Source organism: Panicum hallii, chromosome 7 (assembly GCF_002211085.1).
Source record: "Panicum hallii strain FIL2 chromosome 7, PHallii_v3.1, whole genome shotgun sequence".
Lineage (NCBI taxonomy): Eukaryota > Viridiplantae > Streptophyta > Magnoliopsida > Poales > Poaceae > Panicum > Panicum hallii.
This window is the reverse complement of record NC_038048.1, coordinates 47,182,355-47,200,642: the sequence shown is the minus strand read 5'-3', so window position 1 is coordinate 47,200,642 and position 18,288 is coordinate 47,182,355. Positions and strand designations below refer to the sequence as shown.

At 44.8% G+C, this 18,288-nt stretch overlaps 2 protein-coding genes across 11 annotated transcripts; both read left to right on the top strand.

Moving 5' to 3' along the window:
* Positions 1-949: 949 nt before the first annotated feature.
* On the top strand, positions 950-5,947 carry LOC112900961 (HBS1-like protein). 10 transcript variants are annotated; one of them, XM_025969747.1, is made up of 12 exons: positions 950-1,146; positions 1,708-1,778; positions 1,900-2,077; positions 2,177-2,398; positions 2,957-3,034; positions 3,478-3,803; positions 3,894-4,004; positions 4,084-4,574; positions 4,671-4,839; positions 5,070-5,309; positions 5,401-5,535; positions 5,636-5,947. In XM_025969747.1, exons 2-12 carry the CDS (start codon positions 1,776-1,778, stop codon positions 5,768-5,770), a joined length of 2,088 nt encoding a protein of 695 aa, XP_025825532.1. In that variant the 5' UTR covers positions 950-1,146; positions 1,708-1,775; the 3' UTR covers positions 5,771-5,947. The 10 variants fall into 10 exon arrangements, with proteins under 10 accessions (XP_025825532.1, XP_025825536.1, XP_025825534.1 ...); XM_025969751.1 differs by having other exon boundaries at positions 959-1,146; positions 1,923-2,077; XM_025969749.1 differs by having other exon boundaries at positions 959-1,146; positions 1,916-2,077.
* Positions 5,948-8,692: 2,745 nt separating this feature from the next.
* On the top strand, positions 8,693-18,173 carry LOC112900039 (katanin p80 WD40 repeat-containing subunit B1 homolog). The gene is made up of 18 exons (XM_025968739.1): positions 8,693-9,356; positions 9,745-9,875; positions 10,192-10,309; positions 10,403-10,629; positions 10,769-10,871; positions 11,582-11,652; positions 11,937-12,011; positions 12,100-12,243; positions 12,349-12,577; positions 12,676-13,557; positions 14,312-14,368; positions 15,433-15,545; positions 16,087-16,209; positions 16,524-16,598; positions 16,676-16,788; positions 16,940-17,059; positions 17,138-17,206; positions 17,559-18,173. The coding sequence occupies exons 1-18, from the start codon at positions 9,323-9,325 to the stop codon at positions 17,623-17,625; spliced, it is 2,751 nt and encodes a 916-aa protein (XP_025824524.1). The 5' UTR covers positions 8,693-9,322; the 3' UTR covers positions 17,626-18,173.
* Positions 18,174-18,288: the final 115 nt, after the last annotated feature.

The window sequence follows — 18,288 nt, the reverse complement described above, 5'->3', positions numbered from 1 at the left end:
TTCTGAACACATCCTCGACCACGAGCACGTTCCGGGATCTCGTTTGCATTGGCTGTGGCTGGGCTGCCTTGATGATGATGATGGACGCCATGGATCACGCAGGGGAACCAGCAGCCTGGGGATTTTGATTTTCTGCTGGACGGAGGGGAGTGATGATGAGTAGCACGGGGCTCTTCTCGCTTTCCCCTCCGACTCTCCGTCGTCGTTGGCACAAAAACTAAAGAGAGAGGATTAGGAAGGCAGAAAGCTTAGCGGTGATGCGATGCGATGCGGGCACTAGGCCTGACGTTGACGATGATATGCCTCGCCTCGCTTCCTCTGGTTGGCGGATTTGCTTAGGAAGGCAGGAAGAATTTGCTTGCCAAAGCAGGGCGAGTAGTGGCAGATGCTTTCCGCTCTGCGAACTGGGCGAGATGGTGGCGGCGAACCTTTCTTTTCTTCCTTTGCCTCGGCCTGCTAGCTTTGCGATGGCGACGAATCCGTGAGGAGGTGTTTGCTCGTGCAATTTGTTTCACACTCTCATCTCTGGCGGCCAACAACCCTCCTCTGACAGCGACTACGCCAAGTATGCTGCTCGCACAAGGACGGATGCAGTTCAAAATTTGTTTGTGTGAGCAGGCAGGCAGGGCACGTCCCTTCAATAAAACCCTACGGGGTGGTATATCTCTGCTAAGTAAAAATTATTCTAATATAATAAAACATTGTTCCGCGGCGGCATGGACCAGGCCGAATGCCGGGTAATAACACAGGAAGCGTGTGCCTCTATGGGCAAACCGTACGAACAGCCACCGGGCTTTGCTGTCTGGGCCTCCTAGACATCGCCTCCCAAACAACAGTAACGATGGGCCGAACGGACCAACTGTCAGGTGGGCCGGCCCGATACGAATCGATTGCTCCAGGAGCAAAACAGGGAGATCAAAACCAGGCGCCCCTAAAAAAAAAAAAAGAACAACACCTGTCGCCGTTTCACCAGGCGCTGTTTCCTGCTCGTCTCTCCTCCCCCACCCCACGACCCTGCTTTGTGTTCAGGCGCTTCCCCCCCGCAAAGAACAAAACCGTCTCCTCGATTCGATTGAGTTCGCGTGAGCGCGCGCTTTAGAGCTTCCGTGTCTGCTGGGATCCGGGCCGACTGAAGTCGGACACGCGGTAAGCGCGTTGGTTTCTGATTTATCGATGCTCTCCTTCGGGCAACCGTGTATGGATTCGGGAGCCGTCGCTGCGTAGTTGGTTCGCCGTGTAATGTAGCTGGGAGTTTGGAATTTGTATACACACGGATTCACACTGTCAATTGCGTGATCGGGAGTGGTTTCTGGAACTCGAGGGGCACTGCGGTTAGCCACGAATCTGCGATTCCTGCTAAATTAGGTTTCAGCGCTGGATGCAACCGAATACGCATTTGCCGCAGTTTGTCTGCTTAGGATGTTTTGGTTTGGTTCGGTGTGCCCCTCTGAATCACACTCTCATTTGATTCTGTCTCAGTGTACAATAGCTTTCAATTCCGGAGCCTATAGCAGCTATTCCTATGCTTGATCTGAAAGAGAATGATACTATGACAGATAATGTTTATGTGCTCTTCTCACCCACTTTCTGTAATCTATAGTGCTGATTTGGCTCCTGGAGGGAATCATGAGTCTACTGTTTACCAAATATGGTAGGAATTTTGTTTCTGCTGTTTCCTCGAGCCTTACATGGTTGGTATGAACCCAGACTCGAAGATACGTGTGGAAGGAGTGGCAACCACAGAGATAGTAGTGCTACTGGTCTGGGGATAAGAGATGGTAAGTTCACAGCTTTCACTTGCTACATTAACATGATGGGTTCCAATTTTTTCAGAACCACAAGAACTATTCGTTTAATGCGATTCTGAAGGTTGCTAATTACTCACTAACTACTCTTTAGTTTGTTCCCATGTTAGATAACAGGTCTGAGCTTGAGAAGCCCTTTACAGATCCTGGGATGTGGCAATGCTCCATTTGCACTCATGAAAATGATACGAGTAATTTATCCTGTGAGCTATGCGGTGTACTTCGTGATCTGTCGCTGTATTTCAATAATATCAGTGAAGCTGAAGCTGGAGGTATATAATAATGTTTTACATTATATTCTGCTACTGTGATGTAGTATAATTACTTCTGTTTAGCCTGTTAATTTAGCTACTTTTCCTCCTGAAATCTAGCTAAACGCAGAAACAAGTATTCTGGAGTATCCGTACTGGCAAGATCTCTTTTTGCGTCATCTAGTACGAAATCAAAGGCTATTATTTTCTCTGATGGCTCCCAAGACAATAGAAATGCAACAGGGAATAAGCAAGCTACCATGGATGCTCTGCATAAGACATACATGCCCAGCAAAAAGCGCCACATTAACATAGGTACAGCTATGCTCAGCAGTTCTTTGTGTAAGTTAGTTTCTTACTTTCTTAGTGAAGTGTGTAAACCGAATTCTTATTGCTGTAATTGTACTATATTTACTCTCTCCGTGTCCGTTTATCGGCATAACCAGATGTATGATATTGGCTTAGCTAACTGTATAACTGCACATCTTCACTAGAAGCACTAATGGACTCTGTTGAGTTGAACCATAATAATAAGTAACTGTCAACCAACTTACAGATTTGTGTTTAGGCTACAAGCGTTAAGTCTGACCTCTTTGCATCTGTTGTGGAGAAGTGGAACCATGCAAGAGGTGTCTGGCTAATCGGTCTTAGAATTTTATTACGAGGGTTTACAATTTAGATTCTCGTAAACTAGTAATACAGAAATACCTTGAGTTCCAGTCCCTTGTAATTTGGACAAATCTTTGTTGGGTTTCTTTGTTTTCTGTTCCTAAGGGGTCCAATATATTGTAGTTCTATGGTGTGTGTTCATACACTCTTCTATTTTCTCACTGCCCACATGATATCTGTTTCATTTGCTAAATTACCTGGAACATGACTGCGTTATGTTGATATTGACAGTTCCTTTCAAATTTGATACGCCCTCTCCTGATGATATGGTCACTACAGGCTTAAAATCATCAAGAAATTTTAGAAAAGGTACTTGTTGCCCTGCTGTTCCCCTCCATTTACAATTACAGGTGGACAGTAGACTACTGAAAATGCATGTAACATTTAATTTGGTGTGGATCCCTTCTTCATTTTTTATTTTGTGAGTATGTGGATTTTTCCTAGTTAGTTGGATTTGATTAATTTACATGTTAATGCTGAAGAATGAGTCTGGTCAGACAGAGGGCATGTTGGTGTCAATATGATAGTGAACCATGGACTGGCCCGTGGCATAGATATCTCTTGGCTCTTTGTTTTCTTGCTCCCTTGAGAAATTGCTATAAGCGCTAACGAGTGTTATTTTAGAGCTTCCAGTCTGTTTTTCTTTCTTTCTTGGTTAAAGTGAAGACTATTTCCTGAATTTTTTTTGTTATGTATATCTTTCTATTGTTGACTTGTTGTATATAAGCTTAAATTTATACCGATTGATACAGTGGTTCAAATTAAAGATTCAGTTGATGCCACCGGAAAGAAGATGATGGATAGTGGTATTCTTCAAACTGAAAAGGATACAAGTATGGATCCATGTACATCAGCTGAGGTGGATAAACTTGGCGGAACTAGTAGCAGTGTTCCTTCCAGTAATCAACAAGTAACTCCTATTTTGGACCATGAGCTACAGCATTTGAGTTTGGAGAGCAAGCCAAAGAGCAGTAAACCCAAGATTAAGAAACCAGCTTCTATTTCAGAGTACAAGCCAGAACCATGGATGCTCCAGAGTGAAGACCAGGAAATGCGTAGACAGCTAAATCTTGCCATTGTAAGCAACAATTCAACATTTGCTTTTCAATCGAGTACCTACAGATATTTCATTTGTTCTGCTCTAAGCCTGTCGGAAATGTTATGCTAGGTCGGGCATGTTGATTCTGGGAAATCAACTTTATGTGGTCGATTACTACATGCTCTGGGATTGATTTCAAAAAAGCAAATGCATAAATATGAGAAAGAAGCTAAAGAAAAGGTCAGTTCTGTTATTCAGCTTGCTAGCACGTCTCAGCCTTCACTAGCTGCTTATATTTTTAGAATGCTTCTTCTGTCAGGGGAAAGGATCATTTGCATATGCTTGGGCCATGGATGACAGCACTGATGAGAGGGAGCGTGGAATTACAATGACTGTGGCTGTAAAATATTTTGACACTGAAAAATACCATGTAGTTTTGCTCGACTCCCCTGGTCATAAAGATTTTGTTCCTAACATGATATCTGGGGCTACACAAGCGGATGCAGCCATCCTAGTTGTTGATGCATCTGTAGGCTCATTTGAAGCAGGTATGGGTGTTAGTGGGATTGGTCAGACAAAGGAGCACTCACAACTTATTAGGAGCTTTGGTGTTGAAAACTTGATAGTTGCTGTTAATAAGATGGATATGGTAGAACATTCGAAGGACCGGTTTAATTTTGTTAAATTGCAACTTGGTATCTTCCTTCGATCATGTGGGTTCAAAGACTCTTCAATCACCTGGGTTCCTTTGAGTGCAATGGCAAATGAAAACTTAGTGACTGCTGCTTCGGATTCTCGTCTTTTGTCATGGTAAGATATTGCTAATGGTGGGCCTCTTTACGCATCACTTGTTTTCGTGGACTTTGTTTGTAGTTGATGATCAATTTATTTGATACCTGATGTCAGGTACAATGGAAATTGTCTGCTGGAATCCATCGACTCATTGCCCCCTCCTCATCGTGATGTTTCAAGGCCACTACGCCTTCCAATCTGTGATGTTATTGCTTCTATCACACTGGGGCAGGTGGCAGTTTGTGGTAAAGTGGAGGCTGGAGGAATCCGAACTGGTTCTAAGGTACCATGCTGATGTTGTACGTTTGAGCTTTGATTTGTAATTTGTAATGTTTGCTACCGCTTGCTGTGCAAAAAGGTTCCTTATGATTGTACATCACATTATAATTATCCACTTCATTCCTTTCCTGTCATGTCTGATTACCTGTTAAACAGCTATGATATCTGCATTTTGCTTGCTTTATTTACAACCTACTCAAGTTGTTATTTTGATCTTCAATATTCTGTTGCCAGGTTCTTGTCATGCCATCCGGAGATTTAGCTACAGTTAAAACCATCGAGCGGGATTCCTCTAGTTGCAACTTGGCAAGAGCTGGGGACAACATTGCTGTTGGTTTGCAAGGGGTTGACCCTGGTCACCTTGTGTCGGGTGGAGTTATATGCCATCCAGATTTCCCCGTACACGTTGCTTCTCGCTTGGAGCTGAAAATTTTGGTTCTAGAAATCACTACACCAATACTGGTTGGCCTCCAGGTTAGTGGAGCAGCACCACGGAGTGGATAACACATCAAGTTTATCTTTAATAATGATCATCTGACATATGGTTTCGATCGAAATATTCCAGTTTGAACTGCACATACATCATGCGAGGGTGTCTGCAAGCTTGGTTAAAATACTGTCGTTGCTGGACCAGAAGACCGGCAAGGCCTCAAAGAAAATGCCACGCCTGCTCACCGCGAGGCAGGCTGCTGTAGTTGATGTAAGCTTACGCCACGTGTAGCCAAACATTGTTGCTAATCAAATAAGATATTTTTATTACTGGTCTTTTGAAATATTCGATCTTGCTGTTTTCCTTCCAGGTAAAGCTGGACAAGGAGGTCTGCGTGGAAGAGTTCTCAGCTCTGAAGGCCCTTGGTCGAGCGTTCCTGCGGTCTGGTGGCAACACCGTTGCAGTGGGCATTGTGACCCGAATCCTGGACGAGGCTAAGGTTTAGAGACCCCTCGACAGTGAAAACCAGACATCTCATGTACACGGTGTGTGTATTGTGTTACTCGTTGTAGTCAATAGATCTGTATTCTGTAGCTTGGCGGAGTTAGGATGCGTACTGACCGAAACCGATGGCACTAACTTGAGAATTCAGAAGGTTCAATGACTCGAGAGCCTTCCTTCAGTTGCCTCGAGTGACCCCGGGCAATGGCGGTCAGCCTGCCCTTTTTTGCAGTTGTTTACATGCCCAGTCAACTTGACTTGTGTAGCGCCCCCCAACGGTAATGTAGTTTTGTGTGTCGAGTCGAAGGGCTTAGCCGGCAGCAGCCAGGCGTGATCCGCTGATCTGATCCTCCTCCCCTGCTGCCGTGCAGGCTCGCAGCAGCACCGTTGCGTTGGCTTGGCAACACAATCCACGCGGCAGCCTGCCTTGCGTTGCGTTGCCGCCTCGTACTCGTACCGTTGCGCGCTGGCCGTACCGCGCCCGGCCAGCGTTTGTCCGCCCGCGCGCAGAATGTACGAACGTCACGTCACGCGCGGGGGTGTTTTCTCTCATGGATGCCCACCACCACCACTCCACCCGGCCGTCCCCTCTTGTAAAAACGAGCCGCCAATTCAGGCATGCCCCGTCATCCATCCACCGATCCACAGTGCAGGAAGGAAGGACGCTCGCCGGGTCAAAGGCGACGGGAACAGGAAGGATCCTCGTCGCGACCGCACCGGGCGGCCGGTGGCGCGTCGGCGTCACGGAATCCGATGCGCCGCGAGAGCACCCCCGGGGGCGGGTGCCGTGCGTGCGTGCGGCTGGAAGCGTCGCCGTCGGTCCGGCCTCCGCTCCGGCTGCTTTTTTTCTTGGCCGGTCGTTCGCTGGTTGCAATCCGGCGGCGTCTCTACTACTGCTCTGCTCCTCGTTTTCAAAGGACGCACCGACACGCGCGTGCTCGCTCGCTCGGGGTGCGCACTACACTTGCGAACCGCGAGCGACCCAACGGCCGGCCAGGGATTTCTTTTCTTTCTACAGTTCTGCCGTCTGGCAGCAGCAGCAGCAGCAGGAGTATTGTACGACGACTCTGCGGAGCGTACGGTCGGTTTGGCCGGCGTTGTGTTCTCAACTTTCTGATATATACGATGCGATGGCATGTGAGCTCGAGACCATGGAGGTCATCTCTGGGCCTGATTGGTTTTAACGCAAAAGGAAATGCGCGAATGCTATTACTAGCAGTCGTCCGGCACCATGCTGGCTGGCAGCAGTTACCACTCACTACCAGCAAGGTGAATGGGTGATTCAGAAGCTGACAATTTGCAATCTCGGGTGTCACAGGACATACGTACTACAACTGTGCGCATCGAATGCAGGCAGCCGAGGTAAACAAGCACAGGCTGACCTCAGTGGCAATGGCATGCGTGGATTCGGTGCGCCCGCGACCACATCGGATTGGAGTACGTGGGTGTCGACCTGGAGCGGCATCTTTTCTTCTCACATCTCCAACAGCTCCCGCGCCGCTGCGTTAACTTGTCATGGTGCATTGCCTTGCCTCGATCCTCCATCCTCACTACTAACTGCCTCCGATCCTCACAACTGGCCAAACTGCTCAAAATCCTGAATCACTAATCCCAACATGAAAATCCCCACTTGCAAAACCCCCCCCTTAAAATCCCCAAACAGTAACCCAATCTGTCGAAGATGCCGGAGAGGAGAGAGAGAGAATTCAAATGTGGGGGTAAGAATAAATACCCTTGCATAGCATACTATAGCAAATCCCTTGAAATAATGTGTCAGCAGATATGAACAAGCATCGTTTTCGATTTCAGCAAGAGAGAGAGAGAGAGGGGAGACGGGCCAACTGACAAATTTATTGGATCTTCCATCCGGAGCTCCACGAATGCGATCCCATTTCCCTCGACAAGCCAACTGAACCACTGCTAATCATGAGGCCACCACCAAGCTGGCCATATTTAATTAATCATTAGCTATCACAGCTTCGTCAAAATTAAACTAAAACATCTCTCCTCTCGACACCGTCGTCGGTGTACATGGAAATTAATTACAACCACGATTAACTTGGAGATGAGGTGCACGTAAGCATTCCCCTCCACTTCACTCAACGGATTGGGAGAATCCTCTGTTTACGCATCGACCTACACTTACAGAGCACAATAAAAAAGATAAGATGACGTGCACAAGGCTTCTGCTGGAGCATTTGATTTGGCAACAATTCAACGAACTACCCGTGAACATAAAGGAAGCATCTGTGAATCCCTGTCTGTCCAGGGCACTGCGTTCAACCAAGTGCAGGACATTTGTCACCCAACTGATTACTCCTTACCTTATCTGGTCAGACATTGAGGCGTCATTGCCTAATTGTGGATGATAGTTGTTTAGTGTGTATAGTCTTAGCGTGCAAATAATAACCCGAGAAACAACTTATCGTTGCGTGTTTAGCGAATTAATGCGTATGTTCACTGAACTACGGCACGTGAGAAATCATGGGTTCCAAAGGGCTCGAGGCAGCAATTCAGGCAGAAGGTTAGGGTCTGTTTGGTTACTCGGAACTTAAATTTAATCACGTCACATCGAATGTTTGGATATCAATTAAGAGTATTAAATATAGTCTAATTACAAAAGGAGGCTAATTCGCGAGATGAATTCATTAAATCTAATTAATCCACGATTTGACAATGTTGTGCTACAGTAAACATATGCTAGTGATGAATTAATTAGGCTTAATAGATTTATCTCGTGAATTAGTCTCCATTTATTATACAATTAGCTTATATTTAGTGTCTCTAATTGGTATCCAAATGTCCAAGATCCGAACTAAAAATTAGTTCTGGATCCAAACACATAAGAATTCCTAGTGAGATGGTTGTTGGGTTGCCTTGAGGAGAGAACAGGAGAGCGTAACAAACGCGAGGTGAGCTTGAGCTGGGCTGAGCAGAGCGAGCTGGGAAGGAAGACAAGATCCACCTCCACCTCCATCCCCCACTGCCCAACGCCCCAGCTCCATTTTTAATCGGCGAGCCCTCCAACCCCGAGCTTTTTTTAATTCGAAATTTTTCGAACCAAACCATCCTCTCTCTCTCTCTCTCTCTCTCTCTCGTCTTCCTCCTCCTGCGCCTGCCTCCCTTCCCCACCCCACCGCACAGCGCCTGGGCCGGCCCCAACCAGAGCGAGAGAGAGAGACCAGACCAGACAGCTCCGTTTCCCCTCCCCGTCCTCCCTCCACCTCGACCGCGCACCAAACCCAAAAGCGCACCCACATTCCCTCCACCCCCCGCTCTCGCGCCCCTCCCCTCCGCGTCACCCGGAGCGGCGGTTACGGCCGTGGTGGCGGCGCCCTCCCCCCCGGGCAGTGGCGGCGGCGGCGGCGGAAGGGTTTGCTCCCGGAACAGGGAGGGCTCAGGCGGGAGTGTGTACGGCCGCTTCGTGCTGGGGGCAGGCGCGGCGCGAGATCCGGGCTGGAAGGCGCGCGGGGTCTTGGGGTGGCGCCGTGGCGTCGGCGTGATCTGAAATGAGATTGGGCCCGGCGTCGCGGTAATCGCACCGGAGGTGCCGGCCATGACGACCAACACCAAGCGCGCCTACAAGCTCCGTATCCTTGTCAATTTCGCTAACTTTTTTGAATTTCATTTTGGGGTCTTGCATAGCTGGTTTTCGTGTGACCGATCCGTCGCTGCTGCCGCTGTCGCTCAACCAGCTGGGCGATTTGATTTACCAAATTTCAGAGGGAGCTTCTGAGTCTCAGTTTTCTGCTTCTACCCCCCCCCCCCCACCAAGTTAAGATGAACAGGGATTTGGTGGTTGTGAGATTGGGTGGGTCACACATTTAGCTGCTGGCGACTCTCGAGTAGCCGCTACTGATTTATTGTTGATTATACTTGAGAAGTGCAATTGCTGGCATCCTGTGTTTGTGAAATGTCTGATTTTTTGGGGTTGCTAAAGTTGCGACATTGGAATGCCTTGACTTGCATTTGGCGCAGAGGAGTTTGTGGCGCACTCGTCCAATGTTAACTGCCTCAAGATTGGGAGGAAGACCTCACGGGTTCTTGTCACAGGAGGAGAGGATCATAAGGTCAATCTTTGGGCTATTGGGAAGCCCAATTCAATATTGGTAAGACTGATTTGTCTAGTGCTGTTCTGGACTGAATGCAAAATGTGGTTCTACAGCTGAGTAGGAAAACAAAACCCTTAACTCACTCAGCAAAACTCTTGCTGAACCTTGAAGTGGTTACGAGATGAAAATTCCACCTTTCCAACTGCTGCTAGCTTATCTAGCATAGTTCTCTTTATGCTGGTATTCAATTAATACAAAGATAGCTAACAACCTACTGCACAATTATGTGTTTGAGCATTGTGGGTTTAGTTAACATAGGTGGGATGGAATACTTTATTTTATCCACACTTTTAACTTTTTGGTGGCTGTGCAGAGTTTATCTGGGCATACAAGTGCTGTGGAGTCGGTTGGTTTTGATTCCACAGAAGTTTTTGTGGCTGCAGGAGCAGCTAGTGGAACAATAAAATTATGGGATTTGCAGGAGGCGAAGAGTATGTTTTAATATGTATATTTAACTTACTAATATAAATATTGATGAATCTTTCAGTAATTATGTCTCTTGGTTCATTTCATTTCTTGTGCAGTTGTCCGAACTCTTACCGGACATAGGTCAAACTGTATGTCAGTTGATTTCCATCCCTTTGGGGAATTCTTTGCCTCGGGGTCATTGGACACTAATCTGAAGATATGGGATATAAGAAGGAAGAATTGCATCCATACGTACAAAGGTCACACACGAGGGGTGAATGCTATTAGATTCACACCTGATGGGCGGTGGGTTGTATCTGGTGGTGAAGATAATACAGTGAAGGTAAGAATTTGCCAGTAAGCCAGTGCTATGTGTTTCAATTGCTAGTTCTTGTGCTGTGATTCCATTTTTCTTTTGTCTTAATCCTTCCAATGGCAAATCCTTATCTCTGTGGAACTTATAGTAAGTTTTGCCTTGGCAGCTCTGGGATCTGACAGCCGGAAAGTTATTACATGAATTCAAGTGCCATGAGGGTCAGATTCAGTGCATAGATTTCCATCCCCATGAGTTCCTTCTGGCAACAGGTTAGGTTAAGGTTTTACAATGCTGACCTATCTCTTAATTGTTAATGTTCCTTTGGCCCTTTTTGTTGTACTATGTACTTGTTTATGGTTAACTCTTCGATTTCTGTCTTGGCCTTTGGTTGAGGAAAAGAGTCGTTTGTTTATAGAGTTGCTAAATTAATTTACGTATATACATGCTTTTTAAAAGCAAGGTTTGACATTTGTCCGTGAAGTGTACAAATTGTGTAAGAATGACATTCTAACTGAAAACAAGAACCCTGGCAAAGTGTAAATAACCATTCCTTTGACGCTATAACCGGTAAAGTGTAATGCTCCATATTATAGTTGTTTATGTGCTGTACATGTGCTGGCTGTAAATAACTGTTCCATTGTTTGCCAAAATTTCCAAATAGTCATGTCCTGGCGTAATTTAGCTTGTTGTAAGTAAATCAGTAATTCATGTACTGTCTTAATTCTGTTGTGGGGATGTCATGCTTATTTCCATTTATAAGCTCCTCACTGTTCATTAGTGACATTTGTGAGGAGATGCATCTTAAACTGTGTATTTGTCGGCGTTGATTAAGAAATTCCATTTTTGCTCCTGCGGAGATGCATATTGTTTCCTGTCAGGTAGTGAAGGGAGATTCATATGTTTATGTGGGAACTCAAAAGAGTATATTCTTTTTGAAACTAATTCTCTCTTACATATAAAAACCTGTTGCTTCACTCAGGTTCAGCTGATAAAACTGTCAAGTTCTGGGATTTGGAGACCTTTGAGTTGATTGGATCTACTGGACCTGAGGTATATTATTATAAGCATTCATTGTTCTTTCCATTGTTTTTTTTGCCTTTGTAACATGAGATATTTTAGCATCATGTCCTGAATAAGTAACTTAGGTGTTGGTGACCTTTCTCTATTCCATAAAAAAGATGGAAAATGATCAGAAAGAAACTAATATCACCTGTTTGATGCTACTTTATACCACAAAGAATCATTTACGAATATTTTACAGCAAAATCCAGTTAAATTGTGTACTTATTTAAGTCATTTGAATTACTGTTTCATGTCTCCGTCAAAATTATCAGACAACAGGTGTTCGATCCATGACATTCAATCCTGACGGAAGATCTCTGTTATGTGGGTTGCACGAAAGCTTAAAGGTAGTGCTATTACTTTCTCAAGTGATCCTGCCATGACAGCTTCTTGCACCCCTTCACTTCCAGAAATAAACTTTTCTCAATTGAGCAGGTTTTCTCTTGGGAGCCAATAAGATGCCATGATACTGTGGATGTGGGATGGTCTAGACTTGCTGATCTGAATGTTCATGAGGGAAAACTTCTTGGTTGTTCTTTCAATCAAAGTTGTGTTGGAATATGGGTTGTTGATCTTACGGTATGTTTGCTTCAGCTGCAATTTTAACACTGATCTGTTACCGTCAATTGGAGTCTTCCTTTTTTGTTTTTTCTTGAATGCACTAACAAATCAATCAATTGGCAGCGTCTTGAGCCATATGCAACTGGTACATCAACAAAAGTAAATGGCCATTCTGAATTGAAGACTGTGTCAAGCGGCACTATGCCTTTACAAAATGACAGTGGTTCAAGGGCTAACATTGGGCGATCATCAGTTTTGCAAAATTCAGAGAATAACTTAAAAGCTTCTTCCGGAAGACTGTCGGTTTCTCAGAACTCAGATTCTGCACTCAAAGAGACAAAATCAACAGCCTGTATGTTCCTGCTCATCTCTATCTACACATTTTTACATTTAATGGTTAAAGCATTTCATATGCCTTATCTGTCTTTTACTGTTCTTACCATACTGAAGCAAGCGGATTGGTCCCAAGCACACCACAAAGGGCTGGAGTTGGCTCCAATAATAGATCTTTTGGAAATTCAACTTTTGCATCTGGTGGTACCACCTTGAAGAGAAGTTCATTGAGGAGTCACAATGCCTCTAGTGTCAGCAATTTCAGTAAAGCTGATGTAGTGCCTGTGATTGTTCCAAGAACTAGCTCAGGAGGGGATCTGGCTACTGATTCTAGAAGTGATGCTGATGTGGCACCTGTTCTTTCTAAGGCAACCAGAAGGGCTGATCCTGCTACTGAGTCTAGAAAAGACAGTACTGATGTGGAACCTATTATTCCTAGAGCAAGCTCAAGAATGGAAATATCCTCTGATTCAGCGCCTGTTATTATTTCCAAGTCAGGTAGAAGGCTGGAGTCTGGCGCTGATTCAATAAAAGAAAGCGCCGATGCAGCACCTGTTGTTGTTCCTAGGTCAAATACAAAAATGGAAATGGCCTCTGATTATGCACCTGTTCTTTCAAAGGCAAACAGAAAGGTAGATCCTGGTAACGATTCAAAGAAAGAAAGTGCTGATGCGACACCTGTCATCGCCCCCAGAACAAGTTCAAGAACAGAAATGCCCTCTGATTCTAGGAGAGAACCTTCTGCTGGAAGAGTATCACCATTCAGAATCCAGTCAAGATATGCTGAGCTACGCAAGTTAACCCATGCGAAAGTTGATATCGGAAGTAAAAATACTGAAACAGATGACTTCAATTGCCAAATATTTCTCCCCCGGAGAAATGGTGTTTTTCAAACAATAAGTTCTGAAGAAACTCGTGAAGATCTGAAGCATGGTGCAGTTGACAGGATGCCATTTTCAGATTCAGCAGAACCGAGTGCAAGTGTCCGCAGTGAGAATTGTATGATCTATACCCACTTATCTGTTTTATGGGCCGCTATATTTTGATTCGCATGCTCTTTCATAATCGTTAGTGGTGCTTGATCCCTTCACCCTGTGCTTAATGGACTAACAAGTTTAAATACCTCTAACAAGTTGAAATACCTCTAACAAGTTGAAATACCTCTATTGCTTGCTATGTATATTGTGTTCCATGCGCATGCACATTTTTGCATGTATATGTCCCTACATGTACGTAATTAGCTGATTGTGAATTTTACTGTTGTGCATTCATTTGCACATACTAGTAATTCTATAAATTAAATCATATCTACAAATACACATATAACAGTGTTGTGCAGTAAGGTGCTCATCCTCATAAAAAGGTTTATATTCTTCAGTATTGTGGGTTCCAATCCAAGAGCAATGATTCGCACAGAATTTACTCACATTTCCAGTTTCTTACATTGAATCAAATATTAATGAGCAAACAATTTCCTTCTTAAAGGAAAGAATTGACATGTTTATTTCTTCAGGGTGCTTGGTAATTTGTAGAGCTATAGTTGTTCCGCATGTCTTGTAGTTTTCATCTGAATTTAATTAAGTAATATCCTGTTCACTCAGTATTAACTGGATGAAGCATGGGTTTTCAGAGCTTACATTCAGAATTGTATGAGAAACACATTGTCTCTTCTCTTGGTTAACTATTAGCTATATGTTTTTGACAAAAAAAAAATGCTTTTTGGGTAATCGTGCCATTTGATTCTGTTTTACAGATGTTTCTAGAATGCGGAAACCAAGAGATAACTGCTATGTTGAAGTTTCAAGATCAGGTATAGTTATGCTATTTTTTAAGGAAAAAGTCTATTTTTGACCATTGAACTATCGACTGCGTCCGGATTTGACAATGCAACTCTAAAACCAGACATTCGCAGCCACCCAACTCACAAAACCGTTCATATTTGGCCATCGGACGGTTTTCCTGGGTGGTTTTGGTGACGTGGACGCCACATGGCGGTGGGCCCACCTGGCAGCCCTCCTCTCTCCTCCCTCTCTTTCTTCCCTCCTCTCCCTCTCCCTCTCTCTCTTCTCTCCTATCCCTCTCCTCTCACCCTGCCCCTGCCGCTGCCCTCCCCCTGCGCGCCTCTTCAGCTCGCCTGGCTGGTGGCGCTGGCCCGCGGCGGAGCTGCAGCTCGCTTGCCCGGTGGCGCTGGCCCGCAGCGGAGCTCCCGGCAGGCGGTCGTAGAGCCTGAGGGCCTACTTGAACCAGCCCTTCCTGTATTGCTCGTGCAGCGGTGGCCCGGGCGCGTCGGAGGGGAGCGGGATCTCGCCGGAGTGGCTCCGCCACGAGGCGAGGCCCGAGGCGTGCGCGGGCGGGGCGCGGGAGATGGAGCCGGAGGAGCCCGAGGAGGAGCTCGGGGTGGGGTGCTTGGAGGAGTGCGGGAGCGGGGAGACTGGCGAGAAAGGCGGTTAATTTGGCTCGGAGCCGGTGCGGTGGTGGCTCGGCCGGAGGTGCTGGCCCGCAGCGGAGCTGCAGCTCGCTTGCCCGGCGGCGCTGGCCCTTGGCGGAGCTCCAGCTCGCCCGGTGGAGCAGCAGGAGCGAGAAAGAGAGAGAGGAGAGGATAGAAGAAAGAGAGAGGAGGGCTGACAGGTGGGCCCATCACCTCGTGGCATCCACATCACCAAAACCACCCAACAAAACCGTCCGATGGCCAAATATGAACGGTTTTGAGAGTTGGGTGGCTGTGGATGTCTGGTTTTAGAGTTGCATTGTCAAATAGGGACGCAGTCGATAGTTCGATGGCCAAAAATGGACTTTTTATTTTTTTAATGGAAGATGCTACTATCTCGTGCTTCCAATAATATGTAACGTGGATCCTAATAAATTATCATATAGGTAGAGCAAGATCAAGTGTCTCTAATTGGGGAGGGAGGGATCAATCCCCTAGTCATGAAGAACCAACAACAAGCAGTTCTTCACTGGCTCCTACAGGCCGTTCATATTCATCTGTATGTCTGAGACAAAACATTTGTACATTCCATACCTTTTATTTTCTATTTTAATTCCTGAAGGTTGTAAAATGTGGTTGCAATAAGTAATGACCTCAGTTCATCTTGTAGATAAATGTTCATGCATTTTCGCCCTTTTCTCCAACAATTAGAAGATACTGTGCTTACTTTATTCCCCTTTCCCCCTTTATTTCATGTTTCTTGGTGGTTGCTGCTGCCCCATTCATTCATGTGATAGATCATTGACCAAAGATAGCATATGACTTAACCATTCCATCAATCATACCTTGCTCCAGTCTCAGCCTAGACCTATCATAATTCCCATTTGAAACATTTTCACAGATTCCTGTGAAATCATTGCAGCACTCATGCTTGCTTAGCTTGCGCTTACTCTATTGAAAAGTTGCAGATCTTAAACTTCCGTTGGCATCTCAGTTTATACCTTGAACTAGAAAGTAGGTAGAATTTGTATCTCTCCAGCATGTTTGGTCGTCTTATTTTTTTTTTACGCTGAGATTTATGAGAGATTTGTCTTTTGCAGAGAGGAAGCAATCAAGCTTCTGAAACTCCAACCATTGCTAGCGATGAGGATGTTCTATCCCTTCTAATGGAGCAACATGAGCTATTTCTAAGCTCAACACGGTCTCGCCTGACAAAATTGCAGGTCAGTGCAGTGCTTGACCAGTTAGCCTTATCTGTTGTGTAATATATCAGTGCTGGTGGAGAAAAGCAATTTTATAATTTTAGCTTTTAATCCTACCAATTAATTAGATAGTGTAACTTCCCCAGGGTATTTATGAATTGTGTTTCGGTGTTCAAGATTATATTAGGGCCTATTTGATAATTTATCCAGAAATGTGTTGGTATGTGACTTGCCAAGTGTGGTACAATCACATACTATTGTAAGCACCCATTTGAATTGATGCTAGGCTTTTAAAGTGCAACTTCTCAAATGCTTCTCTTTTTGTTGACATGCAGATTATTCATCAAATGTGGGTAAGAAACGACATCAGAGGTGTTCTCTCTGCGATGGAGAAGATGTGTGATCATGCTGTCAGTACTTTGTCTACTCTTTCGTTTGCATGCAATAATCGTCATTTTACTGATTATATGGTTTCTGGTAATTGCAGGTCTCTGCTGATATGGCAAGTGTTCTGATGGAGAAAAGTGAAACAATCACACTAGATTTATGTACCTCTATCCTGCCTGTTGTCACTGACCTTCTGGAGAGTAAAACTGACAGGTACTTTTCGCTATGATTTTTGTGAGCCATTTTGATGTTTTTCTGGGATTATATAAACCGATCATGACTGGGACCAAATTTTTACTGATCCATGTATGTTGAGTGCCATCCGAGTGACCATCCTGATATCTAATGAATTAAATATATGCAGACATTTAGGTGTTTCATTGGAATTGTTGGTGAAGCTTGTCAGGACCCTTGGTCCAATGATACATATGACAGTCTCAGCAGGTCCTTCTTCTGTTGGTGTAGATCTTGAGGCAGAGCAAAGGTATTGTTTCAGATAGCTTCTTCTATGGAAGGCCATTACTAGAGCACATGATGTGATTTACTTGTTTTTTCATTGTAGGCGAGAGCGCTGCAACTTATGCTTCATTGAACTGGAGAAAGTGAAAAATAAGCTTCCTTTTCTTACAAGGTATTGGACAATCTAAATATTATACCTTAAGGGAATTTATAATTTTGACCTGTAATAGCCATGCAACTAGATAGCAGTGACCTGCGTTTACCTCTTGGGTCATTGAGTCAAAGTGCACCATCATTTCATTTTCGGCACCAAAATTTGGGAAAAGCTTCATTGCTATAATTAAACTGCTATAAACCTTTAGGAACATGTTATACCCTACTTGATTCAGTCGAGCGAATTGTCTTAAGTCTTAACTAAATGTGTAGCTTTCAGTCATTTAGTCAGTGCATCAAGCTCTTCACAATTCGCATTCCATAATATCCACATCATCCATGTCCTGATCTTTTCTGTTAAACTTCAACAGAAGAAAAGGGGCAGTTGCAAATGCAGCACAGGAGCTCACTCTTGTCTTCCAGGAAGTTATGAGTTGACAATTAGATGGGAAATGCTTCCCCCTTATGGCACGTTGATATCAGCAGCTGCTGAGCGCTAGCTGTTCAATCTTGAGTTGCCATCAAGCTCCAAGGTCACACCAGCAGCAGAAACATTTTGTTGCTGCTGGTCGTGCCTTTTGTACACATGCTAACAGTGGGACTGACATCCATATCATTTGGGAAGAGAAGCAGTCCTGGACAATGACTTCAGCCACAATATTATGTGGAGGTCGTTTCATGGCTGCTTAAGATGGTGGGCTTTTCGAGCACTTCTAGTACTTCGCCGTCTATAGTGTGTTGTGTGGTTGATTTAGTCACAAGATTGACGAGTGAAGCAAGCAAGGCATGTATATCATTTTTGAATGTTTGATATCTATTCTCTGGACGACTCTCTTTGTTCTACTTAAGGCGCGGAAATGATTTCACTTTGTTGTTCAATGTAAGCTTGCGATGAACTTGTGCTCTTCTTGGTCCGGCAACAATCACTCTATTTCTACTGTTAAGCAAACTGCCTTGCATGGTAATATTGATAAAAGTTGATATCATGTTGATTTTGGATTACCTTTCTCTGGTGACGAGCATCTCGAAAGTCTGGTTTCAGATGAATGCCAAGTTGTATGCGACAGACAGGTTGAACTTGAACTTCCATTCAGATTAAAA